We start from the raw sequence: 25,102 nt of genomic DNA, 5'->3' as shown, positions 1-25,102 counted from the left end.
GAATGTTAAAATAACATGGGGTTGGAAAAGCCGTTGCCAATTAAAATAGCAGCCTGGGGAAAAACGTAAAGGTCCAGAAGACAGATGGAAGTGAAGGATGGGGGCATCGTTTGCTGCATTCCACGGGATGCATGTCGTTTCAGTAATACATTAAAATAGAAAGGCGGCGGTGGAGCTGCTTGCGAATCAGACTTCTGATGTAATGAGCTAAACAGCACAGCGTCCAAGTCCCAGCTTAAAAAATATGGAAATATTTTGTTTCTAAACTGCTCTTTATCAGACTCTCTCACATCATTTGGCTCCTTCATTTTTCTCCCAAAGGCCACTTAAATCCTTGACATTTTCTCCTGGTGATATAATTTAATGCAGCCAGACAGCCTGAAATCAGTGCAGTTTTTAGCTCAGCCTCGTTAAGGTAACGTTCTCAGGCACTGGCCTGAAAAGATCAGCTTAATCCTCTGCTGCGGATTTCGGCTCTGACGAGGGAGTTTGTAGGTTTGTCGTTGGTTTTGTTCCCCAGCATCGGTGGGAAACGCTGTCCTTGGGGTTTGTGCTGCCAAAGGGGGTGGCTGGGGGGCTGCCAGGGATGGGGGACATCCAGCCCTTCACCCCTTGGTGCTCCCTGTAATTTGCTTTTTTGCCTCGTGTCAGGGAGAAACTTTTTACACACTGTTTTCTAGGTGGTTGTTCTTCTGCAAACTCCTGCCCATAAAAACACGTGGCTTCCAGAAAACAAAAGTTCTGACTGCGTTTCAGATCCAGCTTTTCTCTTTTCTCCTACCTGAGAAAAAAAATAAAGAAATGCAGATTAAATCCAGTTTGCTAAATAGCACTCTGCAGGACTCTTCTTTTAAACTCTTTGGTAATTTTATCCACACACCAATCAGCTGAAATGCAGCGAAATAATTTTGCTCTCATTTATGCTGGACTAATATAAATTAAAATTACTCTTACTATTGGATTTCTGGTGGTTTAGCTGAGCTGGACTCTGTTCCAGTCATTTGAAGATGCAGCTGCATTTATTGGAGTTACTTTTGTAACACTTTTTCCCATGGAGGACATTTCACTTTCTTTTTTGGTGATTCTGCACCACGGTTTCACTGCGAGTACAATGTGTTGGGAAAGCAAAGCTAATATTTTCAAAAGTAGGAGCCTGACTTTGCAATCATTTCTGCAGAGCACGGTGCTTAAGGGTGGAATATTGAATGGGCCGAAGTTCTTCATCAGAAGAACTCGGGTTCTGAAGTCCCTTCAGAAATCTTCCACCGGTTCCTACCTTCTAAAACTGTTGTCCACACAATTGCTTGCCAAAGAAGCTCAATGCAAATTATATCTCAGCTGCAAGGGAGGGAATAAATATGAAACACCTAAAGGATTTCAGCAGGCTTGGGGCTGTGAAGCCTGACCCAGTGTTAACTCTTAAGAAAAAGACAAAGTCTCAAAGTCACATTTTTCCCATGCGGTGGCTGCCGCTGCGGGCTCTGGAGCTTCTCCCACTTAAACTTTGCTTTTGCTGTAAACGTAGTTTGTTTCATGACATTTCACAACAGCAGAGGTTTATAAACCACTAAAGCAAGGGCATTAGTTCTCACATAGAAAGATCAAAATGGGGGTTTTTTTAGTCGTCAGTCTGAGGGTCAAAAAATACTGCCCAAAGAAGGGGATCCGTTTTCATATCGTGTCTCTTGTGGGGTAACTTGTGGGTCATAATTCGTAACACCCAGTAGAAGGGGAAGAAAGACATTTATGTCAATGGGAGAAGAGCCTCATATATGTGATTTAAACACCTCTGCAAATGGTTTGGGTGTTTCTTTGTGGCCTGTAGCCCTGTGAGGTATGTAACCCTCTGTCTTGTTGTCCAGCAGGGTGGAGAAGCGGAAGGTGACAGATCCTGTGGGTGCCCTAAAGGAGAAGTACCTGCGACCCTCCCCGCTGCTTTTCCACCCCCAGGTAAGAGCAGTGACATTATAACACAGCGTGGGTTGGATGCCAAGGAGTTTGAGATGCAGCTGGTACCAACGGGTCACTCGGATCAGACTCTTTGTCATCCAGGGACCCAGCTGGAAACTCCACTGTTTTCCACCAGTTCCTCCCAGATAGTTTTAATTTCGTGCCTGGTTTATGGATGATGGTAGTTACACCTCACTGTTTCTTTTGCATTGAGAAGAGCAGGGCTGAGGTCTGGACAACTCCTATGGTCTGTCAAACCCCCCTTTCACCTGCCCCAGTGCCTCCATAATTTTTCCATTGGGAACACCCCGTCCAGTCTTTTCCAGTAGTGCAAAGTGGAGAAGGACTGTCCAGCATCCAGGCAGTAGTGTTTTATACCTGTCTGACCTTCCCTTACACCATCTAGAAAGCGTGAAAGTGCAGGGCAGAGGAGGATGGGGGCTCAGTTGTCCCTGCTCCAAAGCTGATGGGTCACTTGATGGAGAACTTGTGTTCTCTCCTTCCTGCACCGCTGCTCTGGTCTCCCTTCTTCTGACAACTGATGGCTCAACTTTGCTCCCTCTGCCTCTCCCTCGGCTGTGAGTCCCTGCAGAGCAGTGGGAAGCAGCTTTCTGGTGGGAGAGTGGACCAGGATCTCCAGCCCCTCAGCCCACGGTGCGGCCGGGCCGGACACTTACCCAGAGAGTGTGAAGGACACAGCCAAGTCCTGTGCAACCAAGGCCTTCTGTGAAATCAACCCAGTTTACAAACCCCCTTATCTTACAGGCGATAGCTAAACTCTCCCAGCAGCAGTGTTACTCTCTGCCCTTAGGATTGCAGAATCACAGAATGATCTGGGGTTGGAAGGGACCTCTGGAGATCATCTCCTCCAACCCCCTGCCAGAGCAGGTCCACCCAGAGCAGGTCCCACAGGAACGTGTCCAGGAGAGTTTTGAATGTCTCCAGAGAAGGAGACTCCACCACCTCTCTGGGCAGCTTCTTCCAGGGCTCTGCCACCCTCAAAGGGAAGAAGTTCCTCCTTATGTTTAGGTGGAACTTCTTATAGTCAAGTTTGTGCCCGTTTCCTCTTGTTCTGTCCCTGGGCACCACTGAAAAAAGCCTGGCCCCATCCTCCTGAAACCCACCCTTGAAATATTTATAGACATTGATCAGATCCCCCCTCAGCCTTCTCTTCTCCAGACTAAAAAGACCCAAGTCCCTCAGCCTCTCCTCATAGGAGAGATGCTCCAGGCCCCTCAGCATCTTGGTGGCCCTTGTGAATTCCTCACTCCAGAAAGGTAATGGGTGAGTTCTGCCACTCACTGCCCCACGTCCCCCCTGGTCACCAGCTCTGCTCCGTCCCTCCCGCAGCGAGCCCAGGCTGGGAGCCGAGCTCTGCGGGCATTATTCTACCCTCCTTTATATTCACATCCATTGTTCTCCTCTGCTCATGTTTCCCACCTTAGATAAATAACTTGCAGGTTTGTGAAAGCTGGATCCTGGTTGCTTTCACAGCTAAACTTAGTTCCCTCATTGTTTCGCATCAGCCTCAGAGTTTGGTTAATAACTTCCCCCGATTTTTCCTTCGTGGAGGCTGGATAATGGTGACAGGCTGGCCAGGAACATCCTGTGTTTGTGTGAGTTAGAATAGTGGGGAATATCTGCCTGTAAAGAATCTGATAGCGGGGAGGAGCTAGTGTGGCAAAGCAACCCGGGGAGACGATGAGAAGGGAACGGGCCCTGAGCATTGGGTGGAAGGTTATTAACATTGTTCCCGAAATCCTGACCACGTCCTCTTCCCATGGCAGTGAAAAGATGTGGAAGGTCTGGTTATCTCTAACGGCTTATCACGCGGAATAGCCTAAAATTTACAATCACTCCAGCCCGAAACTTCCTGGTAACTGATTTTTAAGAAAGCGGGTTGCTGGGTGAAGATCACTTGGTGTGGAGAGCTGCTGTTCCCAGGGTAGGTCAGCAGATGGGTGTTCCAAACACACTGAACCCAGGCAGGTCATTTCTTCAAGAATATGTGAGGTTTTCACTACCAGATCCTCCTCCGATATTAACCTGGATCTTTTCCTAAGGAATCATCTTTTCAGGGCTTCATATTTTCAGGGAAATGATATTTTCAGGTCTTCTTCCTTAGGACCAACATTCCCACAGTGGGTCAATTAGAGACAGGGTCTACCAGTGTTCTGGGTCTGGTCTCAGCCTTTTCTTCCCTGAATAATTCCTGGGTGGGATGGGATTAAGCCAAAAGACGTGGTAAAGACTGAGGGGTCTGGTCTCAGCCTTTTCTTCCCTTGGGGTTGGAAGGGACCTCTGGAGATCATCTCCTCCAACCCCCTGCCAGAGCAGGTCCACCCAGAGCAGGTCCCACAGGAACGTGTCCAGGAGAGTTTTGAATGTCTCCAGAGAAGGAGACTCCACCACCTCTCTGGGCAGCTTCTTCCAGGGCTCTGCCACCCTCAAAGGGAAGAAGTTCCTCCTTATGTTTAGGTGGAACTTCTTATAGTCAAGTTTGTGCCCGTTTCCTCTTGTTCTGTCCCTGGGCACCACTGAAAAAAGCCTGGCCCCATCCTCCTGAAACCCACCCTTGAAATATTTATAGACATTGATCAGATCCCCCCTCAGCCTTCTCTTCTCCAGACTAAAAAGACCCAAGTCCCTCAGCCTCTCCTCATAGGAGAGATGCTCCAGGCCCCTCAGCATCTTGGTGGCCCTTGTGAATTCCTCACTCCAGAAAGGTAATGGGTGAGTTCTGCCACTCACTGCCCCACGTCCCCCCTGGTCACCAGCTCTGCTCCGTCCCTCCCGCAGCGAGCCCAGGCTGGGAGCCGAGCTCTGCGGGCATTATTCTACCCTCCTTTATATTCACATCCATTGTTCTCCTCTGCTCATGTTTCCCACCTTAGATAAATAACTTGCAGGTTTGTGAAAGCTGGATCCTGGTTGCTTTCACAGCTAAACTTAGTTCCCTCATTGTTTCGCATCAGCCTCAGAGTTTGGTTAATAACTTCCCCCGATTTTTCCTTCGTGGAGGCTGGATAATGGTGACAGGCTGGCCAGGAACATCCTGTGTTTGTGTGAGTTAGAATAGTGGGGAATATCTGCCTGTAAAGAATCTGATAGCGGGGAGGAGCTAGTGTGGCAAAGCAACCCGGGGAGACGATGAGAAGGGAACGGGCCCTGAGCATTGGGTGGAAGGTTATTAACATTGTTCCCGAAATCCTGACCACGTCCTCTTCCCATGGCAGTGAAAAGATGTGGAAGGTCTGGTTATCTCTAACGGCTTATCACGCGGAATAGCCTAAAATTTACAATCACTCCAGCCCGAAACTTCCTGGTAACTGATTTTTAAGAAAGCGGGTTGCTGGGTGAAGATCACTTGGTGTGGAGAGCTGCTGTTCCCAGGGTAGGTCAGCAGACCTGAACCCAGGCAGGTCATTCCTTCAAGAATATGTGAGGTTTTCACTACCAGATCCTCCTCCGATATTAACCTGGATCTTTTCCTAAGGAATCATCTTTTCAGGGCTTCATATTTTCAGGGAAATGATATTTTCAGGTCTTCTTCCTTAGGACCAACGTTCCCACACTGGGTCAATTAGAGACAGGGTCTACCAGTGTTCTGGGTCTGGTCTCAGCCTTTTCTTCCCTGAATAATTCCTGGGTGGGATGGGATTAAGCCAAAAGACGTGGTAAAGACTGAGCGTTCAGAAGATGATTTCTCTCTCAAAATGCATTTCAGGCAACTTGCCTTTCTGAGCCAGGCACTGACAGTAGTTTCTCTGCTCTGATGGGAGTTATTCTTCCATTGTCTATTTTAAATGAAAATCTGGACAACATAAATAAACGGTGTAACTTTTTGATAACTTAATGGGAAACCTTTTCTCACCTGTTAAATTTCTTTTCTTCTCCCCTTCTTTTTTTATTATAACCAGGCGGTTGTTCCCTAAATAGCAAAGTGCCTTTACCCACTGGAGAGGGCTATGGCCGGTGTTTAGAATTTTAAAATAAGCCTAGGGCTATCAAGCCAGCAAACATCTCTGACTAAGTGCCTAAAGAACAGGGCACAACAAAAGATATCTCCAGGTACCCCGGCGCAGGGCTGAGTGGCACAGCTCTGAAAGATCCGGATAGCATTTTAACGTGATGGTTTTGTTACATGACTGGCAGCTGGGGCAGAGCTTTTGCTGTAAATGATCAAGTAACCTTTTCAAGTGGCTGGCGCTAAGTATTACTTACTATTTATCATGGGCTGGGAGCCTCCAACTAAGGGGCCGTGGATCTATTATCGAGAAATGGGTTTTACTACTCCTCTTTTTTTTTACAGCTTATGAATGGTTGTCAGCCTTCCACAATGTATTCGGCGGTGATTAAGACAACTTTTTTTATAGTCGTACATTTTAAACAATATCTTGGCTCTCTTTCCTTCCCCCCCCCGAGCCCAGTTTAATAAAGTGTAAACGTGCAAAAGGTCAGCCCTTCCTGTACAATAGAGCATCTACTTTTGATATATGGCTTCCTACTGCCTTCCGCTCGCTCGCTGTCCCCAGCTCTCCCCGCTCGGGCTCCCACTCCCCCCCAGTGCTCCCAGTCCTTCCCGGTGATGTCACCCGCAGCGAGGAGGCAGCTTTATTGCTGCCTTGGTTGGTTTATCCCTGTTTTCTGCTGGGGATCTCGAAAGTGCTCTCCAGAGTGCAGAAAACTGAACGTTGGGAGATGTCAGCATGGTCCTCTGAGATGCGTTTCTCGCATGGATTTGGATTTCCTCTTTTGCTCTAATGAAAGTAAAAGTGCTTTTTTTTTAGGTAGGATTTTAACATATATCTTTTTTTTTTTCTTTTTTGGCACACAGACCAGCTTTTTTCTTTCCCTTTTTGCTTTCCTGTTCTCCTATATTTCCAGGTTTTCCCCTTTCTCCCTCTTTCTGGTGTGGTATTTAATGCAGTGAGATCATGGCCATTGCCAAGTCCCACAAACCAAGGTAGATAAAGGTCCCTGGAGATGTTCTGTTTGGTGTCACACCACCAGGCCCGTGTCCCTGCTGCCCCCATCCCACCAGGCTCTCCATGTCCCCCGAACCATACCTCCTCCAGCAGCAGCTCAATTCCATTTGGCTGGAATTCCCTTTCACTCCAGAAGCTCAGCCACCTCCTGTCCATCCTTCCATCACCCTTACTGGCTTCTGAACCTTTCTTATATATATTTAAGATGTTGGCCTCTTCACTGGGCAACTTCTCTGTGGACCTGCTCCATCCTGAGCCTGATCTTAACTCCTGTTCCCCATCTGCTCCCTCTTCACCCCTCCAGCCTCTCCTCCTCCTCAGCCCCAGGTCAGTGGTCCCCGTGCTCCCTCCAGCTCCGCTTTGGCCAGGATTCTTCTCCAAACTCCTCTGTCCTCTCCAGCCTGGCCTCTCCTGCCTGCCTGTGGCTTGGGGTGGCTGCCCCTCTGTGGTGGGGGGACGGATGCTGTCTGAGAAATCAAACCTCCTTGCGTGCCAAGACCTGGGTTTGGGTTTGAGGAGGGCTTGGGTGGTGAGTTCTGCCTCCAGCAGTTGACGGTGGTGTCTCACTGCAGCGTCGTCCCTGGAAAAAGGGAAGCCAAGCGTTTTCTGAGATACTTTTTAATCTGAAATGCTGAAAGTAAACACATGCACGTTGCAGAAGGTAAACAAGCACCTACTGTCTAAGGTCTGGTGGTTACTGCAGGGATCTGCTGGTTGTTTCCGAGTTCTCTGATCCCGACAGGCTGTTTCTCTCTTTCCTGGTGGGATTTGGTGGCTCTGTTGCCCGCTGTGCAGCTCTTGTCTGAGGGCAAGAGCAAGAAACATCAGCACCAGGCTTTGACCCAGGCACTGGTGCTCAAAAGGCATGTTTTATGCATCAGATCTTGTTCTTCCTGCGGGTTTTCCTGACGTGGGGTCTCGCCTTGCACTCGTAGATGTCAGCCATAGAGACGATGACGGAGAAACTGGAGAGTTTTGCAGCCATGAAGGCAGACACCGGCACGTCCCTGCAGCCCCTTCCTCACCACCCCTTCAACTTCCGATCGCCGCCCCCCACGCTCTCCGACCCCATCCTGCGCAAGGGCAAGGAGCGATACACCTGCAGGTAAGGGACCAAGCCCCCCAACCCGGTGGGGTGGCCCTTGGAGAAGGCCTCTCCAGCTGGGACGCTCCATCAGACACCAACAGAGCAGCTCGACATGGACATCTTCAGTGTCCCGGCAGGGGTGGGAGGGAAAAAACAAGGAGCAGCAGAATTAGAACAGAGCGTTCTGATGACTAATTCGCTCTGAAATAGCTTGTTTTGTCTGGTAGAAAAATCAGCATCTTCTATTTTCTTTGTAATTTTTAATAACCTTGAGAGCAGATCTGGAGATTCTCAAGCAAACAGCCTTTTCCAAGCCAAGTCTCTTGTGTGTGGTAGCAAATGCCACAGTTTCCAATGCGAGTGCAATCTCAGCCGTGGCCAGGCTCAGCTATGCAAAAAATAATGCGATTTTAAAAAATGCCATGGAGTAAACCACACTTTGAAACACAGTTGTATCCACAGAAAATACTCACGTCTCCACCACGGCTCTAAAAGCTGGTGTCAGAGCAGGTCACTGGGGACTAAAAGCCTGTATCTGCTTGTGCAGCTTTACCTGCAGCTACTGGGGGTTCTTGGGGTGGCTCCCACCGCATCTTTCTTGGGTGCAGTAAGTGGGTAGAGGTTTTGTTTGATGTGTTCATCAAACTCTTACGTTCAACTTTGCCACAAAAGCTACAGGCTCAGAATTCAGTTGAGTACTAAGAAATTTGAGGTTTCTACCTACAATAAGGACTAAACTTAGATACACACTAGCAAGTCAATATTTGAATTGTCATTGTTGATTAACACTGGCATTACCCATTCATCTCAAAGACATCTGAAGGCTCTCAATGTCTCTTAAATTTAGAAAATCCACTCATATGTTCCTTCTACAACATTAAGCATCGGGTTTCATAGTCACAGAACGTAACCCTCCATCCTTAATATTTTATTTCCCAATTAATGCTTTTATTTATACCTCCCTTCCTTTGGAGTTTGCTATGAATCAGATCTGTGGTGGAACACAGTTCCTGCTCTTATTTCATTTCCTACTGCTGCCTTGCCTTCTTCCAAGCAGACTGTTGGACTCCCAGCAGCACATCCTGAGAGCAGTAGCACGATGGTTTGGGTAGCTGCAGCGTTTACCCAAAAGAAAATTCTGTGGATTTTGAGAAGGATGATGGAGTAGATCTGTACGATAAGGAACTAAAGAGGGATATAAAGGAGATCTATAAAAATCCGAAGCGATGTGAATAGGCAGTGATTAAATGCTCTTTTTCCTAGTGCAGAAGGAGGTAGTATGGAATGCAGCCACAGAGCTCAGACAAGAGGGAGGTTCTTTTACACCCCACAGAGCTCAGCAGAGGAACTCACTGCTGTGGGAGGCTGTGGGTGCATTCAGAAAGCTTCCAGAAAAATAATGGGAAGAAACTGAGCTGAGGGGAGACCTTATCAATGCCTACAAGTATCTCAAGGGAGGGTTGAAGGAGGAGGGAGCCAGACTCTTTTCAGTGGTTCCCAGTGAGAGGACGAGGGGCAACGGGCACAAGTTGGAACATAAAGGGTTCCACTTGAATATGAGGAGAAACTTCTTCACGGTGAGGGTGACAGAGCCCTGGAAGAGGCTGCCCAGGGAGGGCGTGGAGTCCCCTTCTCTGGAGATCTTCAAGCCCCACCTGGATGCTCCTGAGTAACATGCTCTGACAAGCTCTGGGCAATCCTGCTTCAGCAGGGGGGTTGGACTGGATGATCTCTATGGTCCCTTCCAACTCTAAAAATTTAGTGAAATTCAGTGAAACTCGGGAAAAGGGCATGGAACACAACTATTCAACCTTAGGCTGAGGGGGATCTTCACCTTTGGGTGGAAGCTGGGATGGGGATGGGTGACCACAACCTCGCTGTGTCCTGGTGTGCTTGGTTTGGGAGCGGTGTCCCTGGGAGGTGGTGGTGGAAGGGTGGCAGGACTCGTGCAGTGATGGTGCCTTTGCCTTTCCCTGTCTAGGTACTGTGGTAAGATCTTCCCTCGCTCGGCAAATCTGACCCGGCATCTGCGGACACACACTGGAGAACAGCCCTACAGGTGATGTTGTCCCCCTGGATAAAACCCTTTTCCCAACACACTCCTCATTCACCCCTCCCTTCTATGTTTTTTTTTTTTTTTCCTCCTTCCTATAAAGCTGTGCCAACTTAATACCGCAGTCCTGTAGCATTACATATAGTGATTCATAGGATTGTATATTATGTGTACCAGCCAAAAATAATCAGGCTTGGCAGCTTGAAGATAGACACTTAACTTATATTTAGATGTATGCTGGCGAATGAGCGGGTCTGATTTGCAGTGTTGTTTAACACTCACATTAACCATTCATCTCAAGGACAGCTGAAGGTGCTGAATGTCTCTGAAAATCGGGCTGTTTTGAAGGGCTTGCCAGTAATTTAACTGCTGGGTCTAGCAAGATTTTTTTTTTTTTTTCTTTCTTTCTTTTCCTAAGGCATATCGGAGGTGCCTGGAGTAGTGGATCAAAAAACCAAAGAAAAGCAAAGCCCTGTAGTGTATCTGCTTTAAAATCTAAGTGAAGGAGTGTCCTACCTTAAATCACAGCGTTTAAAAAGAGGAATCAGAGGGGGAGAAATTCACGCAGAGTTTCAAATGCTCATTTGGCTCAACTACTATTTTCTGCTAGTTGTGGACAAGGTGATCTGATTTTTTTTATACTTTTATGCTTAGTTTGCACTGTGTCCCTGCAAAAGGGCACACTGAAAAACTGCCCATCTCCTCCCCCAGCCAAGACCCTGCACCTTCAAGGCATCACCATCAACCTGGTGCCAGGTCTCATAAAGGGACTCCTCTTTATGTGAGTGGTTTAAATTTAAATAAAACTCACAAAAAAAAAAAAAATCTAAGTGTATGTGCATAGGTATATGAAGGAACATTTCTCTTGGAAGACCAAGTGGGAATTTTTTCCCCCAATATTTTCTCCAAATGTTTCACAGTCAGTGTCAGAAAACTTTGGCCAAAAATCTGCTTTGGTTGATTTCCTGTTAGAGTAGGTGCATGTTTGAGCAAAAGGGAATGAGTGAGGGATGGGTAGCCCACTGAGAATGAAGCATTGTGTTTCCCATCATGTGAGTAAGTGTTTTGCACATTGTCAAACAATGGTAACAATTCTAACAGTTTCATTTTTGGTGGCTAATATTACAGTATTTCTATACACACTCATAAGCTCACAACAAAGCCAATGGAATAGTTGTTATATCAAGAGAAGCACAAACAAATCCGTGAGCAGCAAAAGGCCATGTGGTCAAATATATCATATTTTTATGTTTGGTTTAACTTACGAAGCTCCTCTCTCCCACATTGTAATCCCCGGTACGTACAGAGTCAATTTTTTTTCCATACAGAATTTTGAGTGTAGACATTAGGTAAATTAAAAATAAAAAAAAGCCCTCTCCAAAGCAGACATATATTTTGGAACCATTCCCTGTTCTGATTTTTTCAGTTGCGTTATTTGATATGCCTTGAATGAATACTGTGTATTCACTGCACACCCCTGTCTGACTAAAATGCTCACTCCCGATTATTCCGAGATTGTTAGTTCAGTTTTCTTCCAAAAAAGGAGACTTGCAACTTAACAAAGGTTAGGAAAATAAAGATTTATTTGATCTGGTCTTCTCCCAGAAAATGGCCTGTGTGTTTTTTTTGTAATAGAGGTTTGACTTCTGGACAATGTTGCATTATAATAGCACTCCTGAGAGTTAGGGCTACGTTTACAGAAGAGCTTAATTATCATTGATTTTCTTTTGCTCTCAGAGAACTGAGATTTCCAACTTTTGCAGCAATAATTGTTTTGAAAGCTTGTTTTTTAAGCGCCGACTTTATGCAGGTAAAAGGAGGTTGCTGACTTTTCAGTGGTTTACTGATGTCTTTGTAAAACTTCTCTTTAGATTGTTTAAATGTTTTTTCTTTTGATTCTATCGGAGTTATATATTCATCTAAATATGAATTAAAATGTTCTTAAAGCTAATGTAACTCACCAAATGTCTAGATGTAGATCAAGAAACAGACAGGCCAGAAAATAAGCTGTTTGGGTTTGATTCCTGATTATCACTGAGAAAGGGTGTGTTTTTTACCAAGTCACTTAAACTTCCCAGGTGTCTATTTATTTATGTATAAAGTAGGAATCGATAGCACATGAGCAATAAGGAGGCAAATTGATTCTTTTTGCAAGGGAAAGTGCTACATGTTTTTTTGAAGAGTCAGAAATACTTGGTAGTGCACTTCCTAAAAACCCACTGGTTTGAAAAGACTCAAAGGCAATATGCTGCACAGGCGAATTTTTCTTTTCACTTTTCTTTTTTTTTGTTCTTTTCCATCTAAAATTCAGTTGCATGGGCTTCAAAACCTGTAAAAAGGACTACCAAACTTAACTGTTTCTTTCAGAGAAATGCAAAGTAACTTGGGCTTGTGAAATGTCAGACAGAAACTCAGGTCATAAAAAACAGGACTTTGTTGTCATTCTGGGGTTTCCAAGCCAAGTCTGGGAGAGGCAGTTTTTAGAGAAGCTCCTTATTCTTGGGGCACAGGAACGTATTGTAGCCGTGGGTTTGCTTCTTAGTTTTGCTTTCGTTCTCTGGAATCACAGAAACTACCTAAAACCTGGGCTGAGACCAACTAAAAGCTGTTTGATTCAGCGAGACTTTCTTTTCTTCTTTCGAATGTCCATTCCCTCCAGGATGCCCGTCTAATTGATTCTTGAATTACACCCAATCCTGAAGCCTTGCCTGCGAGGCTGTGATTCCCCCTATAAAGATGTGCTTCCTGACGTCTGTTTTGAATTTGTTTTTCTTTAATTTCCTTTTAGGCCCCCGTGTCCTGTTATCTGCATTAAGCTGAAACTAACAACTAAAGCTGACGTCTACCATCTCACTTAAGATCGCACATAGTTCAATAAAAACCTCTTCTTTCTGGTTTTCTCTTTTTTTTTAAAAACGTAGCCTAAATTCATCCCTGGTGTAAATGCACTTGAGTCGAAATATTTGCTCAGAGGAGTAGCTTTCCCTGCGCTTTAGGCTTTTGTTGCTGCAATTCTGTCTTTACAGCTCACATTGATCATCAAATAAGTGTAAGAGCTGTACAGTCATCAGCTCAGTTACTCCTTTCTTTACTGGGATTTTCTCTCTGTTTTTCCCCCTCCCATCACATCACCCCCGGTACCCGAATCCCCTGGGATCTCCTGCCGTTCCTCGGGGCTCCCCAGGTCCAATTTTGGCTCCTTCTCACCTATCATTCACTCCCACTTTCTATTTTTTTAGCCCGTGGGTGTGTGTTACTTTAAACTGATGAGGAAGAAGCTTTATTAGCGTTTTTGTCAGTGTGTTTACAAAACAAATACTGCTTCTTTTGAGTTTTATTCTTTTCCTGCCTCTGCGTTCACCTCTTCCCTGAATTTAAGCCGGTTCCTCTGTCTGGGTCATTTATTTAGATTAAAACCAGCAGAGATCCAAGCACCGACCCCTCTGGGACCACAAATAATAGAGTACGTCTCCCTCATCCCTTTGCTCTCAGACATCAGCTCTTGCTCCTTTCCAATGCCCCCTCATTTTTTTAGCCCGTGGGTGTGTGTTACTTTAAACTGATGAGGAAGAAGCTTTATTAGCGTTTTTGTCAGTGTGTTTACAAAACAAATACTGCTTCTTTTGAGTTTTATTCTTTTCCTGCCTCTGCGTTCACCTCTTCCCTGAATTTAAGCCGGTTCCTCTGTCTGGGTCATTTATTTAGATTAAAACCAGCAGAGATCCAAGCACCGACCCCTCTGGGACCACAAATAATAGAGTACGTCTCCCTCATCCCTTTGCTCTCAGACATCAGCTCTTGCTCCTTTCTTTTTTTTTTTTTTTTTAACAAGCTCTTTATCCTTTCCCCGTACCCTACCCTGGATCCACATAGCTCATAGTTAGAGCGGGGACCTGTCAGAGGGAACTTTTCAAAGACTTCCTGAACATCTAAATAAATTGACATACGGGAGGCCGGGGCTTTCTTGCCCGACGCATCAAGGGCTGCCTTTGAAGTGGTCGGAGCTGTGAGTGATGGGGGTGAGATGTGGGCACCTTCTCGGGGTGTCCTGGGCACTGGGGGGGTTCAGGCAGGAGGGATGGGGCTGGTGGGGACGGGCAGGGAGGAGAAACCTCAGCAGGGACGAGGAGAGAGCTGGGGGTGCAATACCAGTAGACCCAAGCTGGGCAAAACTGCTAATAATAATCCTTGTGAATAACAGGGATGTTGGAGTATCAGCTATTTTGGACATTTCAGTTTTCTGGTCATTTCCATTTCTCTGGAAGCAGAGTCATTCATTGCCAGCAGATAGGAGGGGAATAAGAGCTGGGAATCTGCATGTTTAACTCCCCACATCTAAACTCTGCTCGTTCTTGCTGGTGTTCAAAGAACGCCTTGTTTTCTATATTCATTCAATTCATGTTTTTTTTGAAGAAATGAAAGAGGAAAACTTTTTACGGCTGAGAAGACTGTGGTTTAAAAAGTGATTTTGCTTTCTTCCTAGGTTAATCATAATAAAGGTTCATTATTTGAAATATCTTTATTCTTTTTGGTGACTTAACAGTAGGAAATTCGGAGGTGGCCGTGGAATCCATAAACATTCAGTGAGAGAGAGTGTTTCATAAATGTATCTCTGCTATTTCCAACAATAATATCAATTTATTTTTGGAGACCAAATAAAAATCACAGCTGTAGCACATCTGGAAATTGTGTGGGTGTTTCACAGCAGAGATTTTTTTTTTTTTTTACACTTAAACCTCCTTCCCCCATTTGAACCTGTTGTGTTTGTAGGACATAATACTATGTCCTTAGTGTGAGGGCAAATCCAGTTTCATATTTGAACAACACAGGCACAAGATCAGTTCTGGGGAACTCGGGCATTCCACAGGTCCCTTCCAACCCGGACAATTCTATAATTCTATTCCCAAAACATGCAGAAATGCACCAGTTTCTTCATGTCTTACCCAGAGGCGGCTCAGCTCCGCGGGGCAGGTTTTGCTCTCAGTTAAGGAGCGGTTCTGCCTGAAGGAAGCGGTTTTGTCCCGGAATTACGAGGGCTTAAGAACAGTTTTTATTTTGTCCCGTAAGCGCAGAGGATTTGCAGAGGTCTGTAGCGGAGAAAGGATTCTACTTCTCTTGGGTTTTGGAAGTAGAGCCATGAGGAAAGGAGCTTTGTTGAGCTACAAATGACGTATTTAAAGGGAGATCTAATGAGGGATTCAAGCGGATTCAAAGAGGAATTCGATTTTCTGTAGCTTTAGTGCTGAAACTCTTCATTGTGGCTCAAAGCTGCCCTCTTCAGTACATCGGCTGCCTCCTCCTCCTGCACTGGAAGAGAAGGAGAGGTTCACAAAGCTCCAGGGTTTAGCAAAGCCTTGTTTTTATTTGGGGGGGGGGAATCTGAATCCAGACAGGAGGGGTGGCAACTTTGAAGAGGCTTCCAGCACGTCCCCCGTGGCTCCTGCCGAAGTTTGGTTCAAAGAGGGAACTTTTCTTCACTCAGCAGTTTCCCTGAACATCCTGGCTTGGCTCCTTACGTTGCATATTTTTTCATCATAAACCAGATATTCACTACGTTGGAGTAAATCTTAGCCTGTTTGGAAACGACGGTGTATTTCTTGGGAGCTATTGTGCTAAAATAATAATCGTAATTACCTTTAAAGGCACGTCGTACTGCCTGCATCTTGAGTACCACAAGGAATCTCACAAATAAATCTGGAGTTTTCTGTATGTCCAGATCCTAACAACATAGGGATAGGCAAGCTAAGAACTATTTTATGTATTTAACCTCCCTTCTTTCTTCTCCTTCTGTCCTCTTTTTCCTCCCTCCACAGCCATATTTCACCTGCTTCCCCTACGAAATGAGAAGGGTGGAAGGAATAAATTCACCTTTCTTATTTTTACATTCATGTGTGGAAAAGTAATTATTTTTTATAAAATTCTTATTTGTTTGGACGGCTCACTTCTTAATTAATCCTAATCCTTTCTTTGTGCTCCTTGAATAACAATAATATCAGATTTGTCTGGAATGATTAATGCCTTGTGCTTTCCAGGTCCTTGGCTGAGTAAAGATTTATAGACCAGCATTTTCTGGTTTTCTGATAGTCAGATTTTTCTTTTTCTTTTTTGGTTTTTTTCCTCACGTTGCACTCTTTGGCATTTGCTTCTATTTTTCAGGTGTAAATACTGTGACAGGTCATTCAGCATTTCCTCCAACCTCCAGCGGCACGTTCGAAACATCCATAACAAGGAGAAGCCATTCAAATGTCACCTGTGTAACCGATGCTTCGGGCAGCAGACCAACCTGGACAGGCATCTTAAGAAACATGAACACGAGAACGTTCCAGGTGGGAAGGGATATTGCTCTGTGGTTCTGTTGGGGCACAGGAGGGAGAAGACACCATGGTCTGGTCTCTCTGGTCCTTGGGAAGCTCCACTGCCTGATCCAGAGTCTCTCCCCATCTCTCCTGGAGCACCATGAGGGACTGGAAGGGGCTCTAAGGTCTCCCCGGAGCCTTCTCTTCTCCAGGCTGAACCCCCCAACTCTCTCAGTCCCCCCTCCCAGCAGAGGGGCTCCAGCCCTCCCAGTATCTTTGTGGCCTCCTCTGGCCCCGCTCCAAGAGGTCCATGTTCTTCTGATGTTGGTGCCCCCACAGCTGGAGGCAGCACTGCAGGGTCAAGCCTGGAAAACACAAGCTTCTTTTGGCAACATTGGTCCATGAGGTTTCTCTTAAATGTTAAATGATTAATACATAGTGAGAGGATTGTTGCATAATCCTCCTCCTTTATCTTTCCTCTTAATGATAGCTTTGACAAGCTGATGTCTGATTGTTTCTCCCCTTGTCCTTTCTTGTCTCTCTTGCGCAGTGAGCCAGCACTCTGGAGTCATCACCAACCACCTTGGGACCAGTGCCTCTTCCCCAAACTCGGAATCAGACAACCATGCACTTTTAGATGAAAAAGAGGATTCGTATTTCTCTGAAATCAGAAATTTTATTGCAAATAGTGAGATGAATCAAGCATCAACTTTAGCAGATAAAAGGTAGACAAGCAAATAAAATAACCCGGTGACATGTGTTGTTAAGGTGGTTGACAGACCTGTCAGCCTCTGTCCTGAAGTATTTGGTGTGAAATGCTTAAAGGAGATAAATTTTGGGAGGTTTGGGAGGAAAATGCATTCAACTTCAAGCTCTAAGCCACAATAGGTCTTTTTGGAAAGGGATTTCAGTTAGGGCCCCTGAGAGTGGACAGGGAGGCTGCTCCACTGGCTCCAGCACAATAATTGTGACAAAACACTGTTTCTTCTCTAGATAAAAATGTAATTATTGAACTGTTACCTTCTGCCACAAAGCCACATGGCCTGTTCCATCACCCATCAGAGAGCAGCAGTTAAAGAAACTGGAGGCACCTGCTTTTCTACTCTATTAGTTTCAGATCTATCCATATCACAAACCTTGTTTTGGCTGAGTGATATCTCCCCTGCTGCTCTCCTTTTTCCACAAATAGCTGTTTAATGCCAATACTAAGATTTAAGTCCAAAATGTAAGTATGAAAAATCCGCATGATGATGAGAAACGTCAGTAAGAAGTGTGGAACGTGCTGACAAAATGTCTGGTGAGGATGTTAAACTTACTTTGTGACTAAGATTTAAGTCCAAAATGTAAGTATGAGAAATCCACGTGATGATGAGAAAGGTCAGTAAGAAGTGTGGAACATGCTGACATAAAATTTCTGGTGAGGATGTTAATCAATTGGTAGCATCCTCTTGGGTTCCAAGGCCATAGTGCTTGTGATCCTGCTCTCATTCTCTTAACATGATGTAAAACTGCTACTTCTGTGGGGTCCGTGAGGTCCTTACGGCATGAATAGCAAAAGTAATCTGAGAGAGAATTTTGGCTGGCTGTTAGATGACACTTCTGGTTCCTCCTTCTGGTTGTTCAAAGGGAGCTTGCTAGAATTCAGTAGCACCGAGAAGGACAAAAGCCACTTGTCCCACCGAAGCTATATTTGAAGAGATGGAAACCCATCATTTAAATCCAGACTAGACAATATTCTAGTTTGAAAAGCACTGGGATTAGTATGTACTTGATTTGCTTATTAGCTCTTAAGACACTGTGAAGGCTGGTTTTTAAATGTCTGAAACATGTTGGTTTTCCTTTTCCTTGCAGTTTAAATAATATGTATATGTACATAAATACATCTTTGTGTTCATACATATGTATAAAATTATCAAAGTCTTGTATTACAGTGAAAATGCATTACTTACGCATTTGGCATCTTTTCTTTTCTTCTTTTCTTTCTTCTTCCCCCTTCCCCGTGACCAAATATTTCAGGCCAGAAATCCAGGATATTGATGGCAATTCCCAGTGTCACGGATTAGCAAATGAGAAAACAGAAGACGTGGATGATGAGGATGAAGAACTGGAAGAGGAAGACGACGACAGCCTGACAGGGAAGTCACAGGATGAAACGGTATCGCCTGCCGCAGAGCCCCGAGGAGCATTTGAGGATGAGGAGGATGAAGAGCCCACATCTCTCACCATGAGCTTTGACCACACCCGAAGGTGAGGGGGGTCCATTCCCTTTGAGAAGTCCCCGGGGCTCAGATTTGTGACCCCGTGTCACCAGTAGATTGTGAGTGCTGTCGTTTTGTTTTTCAAGCCATGTATCATACCTCCAGTTTGATCCAAACATTCACTTGAGAGGTTCCATTTTCACCGTGGTGGGGGACACGAAACAAGTGGACTGCCAGGAGAATCTGGGAGAAGGTTTCTCCAAGACTTGAGAAGTTTGTATCGGGAGAACAGTTAATCCAACACAAAAACCAGTATTTTCAGGGTTCCATAGTTCCTTCAAACACTGGTCAGGGCAAAGGAAAAGGCAAAGTATGAAACCCCTTTTGTGCTGCTCTGCCCACTTTAGTTGTAGTAGAGCATTTTTGACTTAAAGTGAAGTTCTCAGAGCTCTGGGAGAAAGTGAAGCCTTTTGCTCTGCCCACTTTAGTTGTAGTAGAGCATTTTTGACTTAAAGTGAAGTTCTCAGAGCTCTGGAAGAAAGTGAAGCCTTTTTTTTTTCCAAAGTCAAGCCATGTCCAGACACCTTTAAAATGAATGTTTGTTGCACATAGTATAGACTTAGTTTTTTTTTTTGGCCTCTCTTTCCCATTCCTAAGTAATGCCCCATGATGCCAAGTAGTATCTTACTTGATTTTGGTGCATCACTGTTTTCAGTGCAACTCAAAGCAGACCCAGCAGCATTCCTCAGACACGGATCTGCTGTCAGACATCTCAGGGAGTGGGCAGGAATGGGGCCTCTCCACGCAGAAGACCAAAGTGAACTGTAGCCAGACTGCCTCACAAACACCTCCAGCACTAACGCTTGTTTGTGCCTCGTCACGCTCTCCACTTTTTCTTTGCTCCTCGCATTTTGTGTGGTTTTGGTGTCTGTCTGTCTGTCTGTCGGTCCATGCATGTGGCTTGTGAGCCCCTCCATGGTATGTGCATGCAGGCACTGGGCTAGCAACAACACACTTGGGCTAGATGTGAACGGTGAGACGAGCTAACAACAGGTCAACCCCTTCCCCTGGTCATTGGTACAGGTGTATTGAGGAGGACGAAGCCGGCTTGTTAGATTTGGAGCAGATGCCGAATTTTGGGAAGGGGCTGGATCTTCGCAAAGCAGCCGAGGAAGCATTTGAAGTTAAAGATGTGTTTAATTCCACCTTAGACTCTGAGACAATAAAACAGACTCTGTACAGGCAGGCTAAAAACCAGGTGGGTATATGTCAGAACGTTTTATCTAGTTGCCACCAGCGCGCACAGTAGGATGAGCAAGCAGCTGGCTGCCTTTAGCTAAGGTTTCTTTTCCCCATCCAGCGAGCAGGAATTCTAACTGTAATGCCTAAATCATACATGAGCCATGTCTTGTTGCAACTGTACTGAAATAGAGGAGGAAGGGAGTGGGCACCAGTTTTAGGTCACCAGATCGATTGATCATTCAGCCTGTGCTGTGAGAACGTGCTTATATAGTAAGATAGAGGCATCTGTCTGTTTTTATCTGTCTGTGTGAATGTTTTTATGACTATTACGTATTTATACTTTGGGATGGCTCTTCAGGGATGACTGAGAAACTGGAGGTTTGTTCTGCAGAAGCAGTGATAAAATATCCTTGGGTTTGATTGTAAAAGGTGTAATGGACAATAGCGTTTCCAGGACTTGCAGTCCAGCAAGTCTAGAGGATTTCCTCAGTTATCTCCATGATTCCTAAGAGCAAACCATAAAATGGAGATCTGCCCTCTGAGCTAGACCAGTTCAGACCCACCAGGAAACCTCAAAATGACATCTCAACACCTACTGGAGCTGTGAGCAAGGTCTGGAGGTGTGGGGCAGATCCGTCTGTGTTTTCTGCATTGTTATTAAAACAAAACGCTCAGTCTGCTTTTATGAAGTTCATATTTGATCTCTATGAAAGGACTCTCACAAAACTTCAGTGAAGTTACATCACTGGACTGGACTGGAGAGACCATACTCAGCCCTTCCTGGGCAATGAGTAGAGCTGTTGCCTTGGAGTCCCTTTCTAACCTTCAAGCAACAGAAATTGTCATGAAATCTATTTTAAATGTCCAGCAAAGCAGTAGCTTCCTGCAGTTGCCAAACAGAACAGGATTTTTGATTGGTCATTACCCAAAACTCGTGAAATTACTGTCCTCCTTCATAGTAGGTGCTAATACTGATGCTGGGGAAGGTCTGCTTGAAGATAAGGTGCAGCTTTTTTCTGGGTCAAACTAATTTAGACTCTTGCCTGACTCTCACACGTGTCCTGTTACTGATACGCCAAAGGTACTAACTATTTCAGAACAGCTTGCTCTTCCAAAATTTGCACTACATTGTTAGGTCCCTATGCTGGGATGGAGTGGGGTATTTTGGGGGTTTTGAACCAATTTTCTGGTGTATGAGTTGCAGGACTAGTTACACTTAAATCACAGTAAGTAACTTAAATAATTTGAACCATCTCTCGTGCAGGAAATGTAATAGTGAAACCTTTGTGTGAGCAGCACAGTTCCTTTATGGCTCTCCTTCTTTGGAGCCATTGTAGAAGTGTGTGTGTCCCTGATGCTACAAAGCTGAACCTCTTCCAGCACACACCTACCGTACAGGAACGTGTTGACTTGACAAGTAGATGTGACTCTCAGCTTTTGAGAGGCAGAAGATGGGTAGCTGTTGGTATTGTCACCACTACAGTTGTGTTACTAAGGGTCCCATTGCAATGAGTGCTCTTCTGGGGTCCCAGATAACCTGTGGTCTTTGTCTCTTGCCCTGCAAAGGACTGTGTGTGGGTGGGTGTGATGGAGAGGGCTACACGGCCACAGTTACATACATTACACCAGCTGAGGTGGACCAGGGAGGGTGGGGACCACGTCCTCCTCTGTCTCAGGTCATGGGTGACAACTACTTTGGCTTTCACCTCCAGTGTGTGAGGTCATCATCCACCTAAGTCTTCACATCACCTATGTGGGCTGTGAAGGACACAATGGTGTATGAGACACGTAGTCTTGGAAGAGGGAGAGCATTTGGGCTGCAGAGAAGGAAGCAGATTGTCATAGAGAAAGCAGAAGTCTCAGTGCATTTTTCTGAGTTGTGAGGTTATCATCCACCTAAGTCTCCACATCACCTATGTGGGCTGTGAAGGACACAATGGTGTATGAGACACGTAGTCTTGGAAGAGGGAGAGCATTTGGGCTGCAGAGAAGGAAGCAGATTGTCATAGAGAAAGCAGAAGTCTCAGTGCATTTTTCTGAGCAGACATTTCTAACGTTTTTAATCTACCTAAATTTCACTGCAGCAATAAATCTACCCCAACAGGAACACATGAACACCTAAATTTCACTGCAGCAATAAATCTACCCCTACAGGAACACATGAACACACTGGTAATGCCAACAAGCATTTCATGCCTATATTCCTAAATACCTGTGATTTCATCATCCACCTAAGTCTTCACATCACCTATGTGGGCTGTGAAGGACACAATGGTGTATGAGACACGTAGTCTTGGAAGAGGGAGAGCATTTGGGCTGCAGAGAAGGAAGCAGATTGTCATAGAGAAAGCAGAAGTCTCAGTGCATTTTTCTCAGCAGACATTTCTAACGTTTTTAATCTACCTAAATTTCACTGCAGCAATAAATCTACCCCAACAGGAACACATGAACACAGCATTTCATGCCTATATTCCTAAATACCTGTGATTTCTGCAGGCACCGGGGAGCTCATGCCAAGCAGTGGGTCAGGATGGGTGGCCTCTGCCCACAGTTGCCCATGGGTTACAGCTGACATGGATGTTCCTTCACCATTTCTGTGGCATGTGACTGGGCCCTGGCCTCTCTTAAGCCACTTGCTTGTCTGTAGAACAGAAAAAAAGAGCAGTTGGCATCCTGCATGTAGCTGCTTTCCCCTGAGGGCAGGGCCTAGAACCGAGTGTGGGGGCTCGTGACCAAGAGCAGAAAGGATTTGGTCCCATAAAAGCCAGTGGGAATGATGGCCTCTCCTGAGAAACCCTGCAACTGCCCGTAAGACCTGAGGAGTTGGAGGGATGGGGGTCACCCTAGCGTGGGGATGTCAGGTAGACCTCCTGACATGGCTGCCCCGTGTCTCCTCTGTGGTTAGATGTGGGGGGGGGGGGAGGCTGGATATTGGGAAAAATGTTTTCACTGAAAGGGTTCTCAGCCCTTGGAATGGGCTGCCCAGGGAGGTGGTTGAGGCCCCATCCCTGGAGGTGTTCAAAAGATGGGTTGATGTAGTGCTGGGAGGTCTGGTTTAGTGATGGTGTTGCTTTTTGTTTGTTGGGTGGGTGTTGATTTTTGTCAACATTAGGTTGACGGTTGGACAAGATGATCTTTAAGGCCCCTTCCAACCTAGAAGATTCTGTGATTGATGCTGTGCTTCACACGGCCGTGGCAGCCCGTCCCACGTGTGTGTGCTCACACCTCTCCTCTGCCTTGCTCTCTCCTCCTCCAGGCTTATGCAATGATGCTGTCCCTGTCTGAGAACGCTCCCCTCCACGCGTCCTCCCAGAACTCGCTGGGGGCTTGGTTGGACATGGCAGGAGCAGCTTCAGAGTCGGGGACCTTTAACCCCATCAACCACCTCTGAGAGGTCACCAAGGCACTGGCCAGAGCCCAGGCGAGGAGGCGGAGGTGCTGCAGTAATCCTAGCAAAAACCCTAGCAAGCAGAAGATGGATGAGAGGGCCTCAGGGAGGAGTCTGGACTTTTGGCTGAGAAGGAAACCTGTCGCGTCCGACCTACAAGTCCTGCATTTTTGATCTATCTACCCAGGAGTTTTCATTTCTAATTTATCAGAACGAACCTCTCCACAACTGGATCACCCCGAAGGATCTCACAGTCTGTAGGAACAGCACGAGCCAAGACCCGAATTGCAGCAGTGCAATCAGACGTTGGCCCCTCTACCATTACAAACCAGTATGACTGAGCCAGTAAAGCCTGCGTGCTAACGAAAGCTTGAAACCATTCAGTACCATTTCCTTCCCATTCCGCTGAATAGTGAAGTAATAAGGAAAAATGAGCCAGGTGTGACCTGTCCCTGGTGCAATTCTGACGTAGTCACTGGAGTTCTACCAGGGAAGGATAAATTCAACCTGGTTGATTGACCCCCAAAAGGATTTGAAATTCTGCGCTCCCACCGAAATGCCATCCTGTCCCTTGCTCCTGAGGAAACATCTTGTCCCAGTGCAAAGCTTCTGGAACACGAGGCTGTGAATGGATTTCCCTCTCTGGTTGGGACATCTTCCCCCCCAGCCTTGCTGAGGTTGGGGTGATGGAGGTATCACACAAATCCCTGGTTGATGGTCACCAGCTGTGCCCCGAGTGCCCTTCTGTGTGTGCCTGCCCTGCCAGGGTAGGGCTGTGTCCCTCTCTGCTGGTGCCTGTGAGCCCAGGGGCTCGGAGTGTGTCACACAAAGCCATGCTCAGCTGGGGATGGGGTTGGTGACACCACCATGGAGCTGCTGAAGATGCTTGGACTTCCCCAGGCAGAGAGGTCCCGGGGCAAAGCCCTGCCCAGAAAGTGTGGCGGGCAGTCTCGCCTTGCGAAGGGCAATTCAGAATCATCTTCTAATTTATCTCTCCCAGGGCTTTTTTAATTTTATTTTATTTTAGAGTGACATCCTGTCAGTGTTGGTAGCATCTGGGAACCGTGGCGGAAGTTTCTGGCCCGTGCAGTTGTTTTGGTACGCTGGATGGTTGCTTACGCACATCACACAGCTATTCGGCCTCTAATTTAAGTGGAAAGGTCCAAATCTCCCCACTTTTCAGCGTCCTCTGTTGTAGCACGTGGCTAAGAATGGAATGGTCCGTCTGGCTCTGGAATTGCTCACAGATATTTTAAGGAGGGATTTTAAATCTCTGCGAAAATCTCATCTTCTCCTCTGACAAGGAGCAGCCTCCAGGAATAGTGGTGTTTGTGCTGTCCTGCACGGCAGCTGCTGGGCAGGGGCTTTGCAGGTAAAGCTGAATTAGGGAATAATCAGGAAAGTGATTAGACTTGGCAAGGAGGCTACACAGAAAAGGGTGAGAACGGGTGTCCTGAGAGTTTTCCAACTGCAGCCTCTACAGATGAGAAGCGCCGAGGACTGAACTGCTCCTGCACCTGAAGGAACCAGGTGCTGCCTCTGGCCATTGCCATCCTGCAGGGAGCCAGGGAGCTCAAAATGAACTTTTCCCACCCATTTCAGCCTATTTTAGTGCTGGCCGAGCTTCCAGTAAGTGTTCTATCAGGTAATACCTGCTTGTGGAATGGGGTTAGTGCCCGGTGCTGGCGAAGCAGGAGGCTTGGCGTGACGGACACTCCAGCGTGAAGGGACATGATGGCAAAGCCTGTTCCAGCATGCTAAAACAGAGGAAACAGCTACTGCAAGAAAGAGAGGTTGTGTTTGGAGCAATCCCTTCGTAATTCCCTCTTTGGAGCAGGTGGGGGGCTGGCTGTAGGGAGCCAGGAGCCCCCACTGCCCGCGGAGGAGAGCATCTGGGGAA

The 25,102-nt window shown here is 46.2% G+C and overlaps 1 protein-coding gene across 1 annotated transcript in view; it reads left to right on the top strand.

The window, feature by feature from the left end:
- Nucleotides 1–25,096, top strand: part of PRDM16 (PR domain containing 16) — a 408,246-nt gene extending 383,150 nt beyond the window's left edge. Inside the window, exons 12-17 of the mRNA XM_014943939.1 lie at nt 10,007–10,084; nt 16,235–16,404; nt 16,925–17,099; nt 18,391–18,621; nt 19,656–19,830; nt 23,071–25,096. Coding sequence (XP_014799425.1) covers nt 10,007–10,084; nt 16,235–16,404; nt 16,925–17,099; nt 18,391–18,621; nt 19,656–19,830; nt 23,071–23,205 — 964 coding nt within the window. The 3' untranslated portion in view covers nt 23,206–25,096. The remainder of the gene's footprint in view (nt 1–10,006; nt 10,085–16,234; nt 16,405–16,924; nt 17,100–18,390; nt 18,622–19,655; nt 19,831–23,070) is intronic.
- Nucleotides 25,097–25,102: the final 6 nt, after the last annotated feature.

The sequence above is a fragment of the Calidris pugnax genome, unplaced genomic scaffold (assembly GCF_001431845.1).
Source record: "Calidris pugnax isolate Ruff unplaced genomic scaffold, ASM143184v1 scaffold129, whole genome shotgun sequence".
Lineage (NCBI taxonomy): Eukaryota > Metazoa > Chordata > Aves > Charadriiformes > Scolopacidae > Calidris > Calidris pugnax.
Note: the sequence above shows the minus strand (reverse complement) of the source record. Positions and strands in the feature narration are given on the sequence as shown.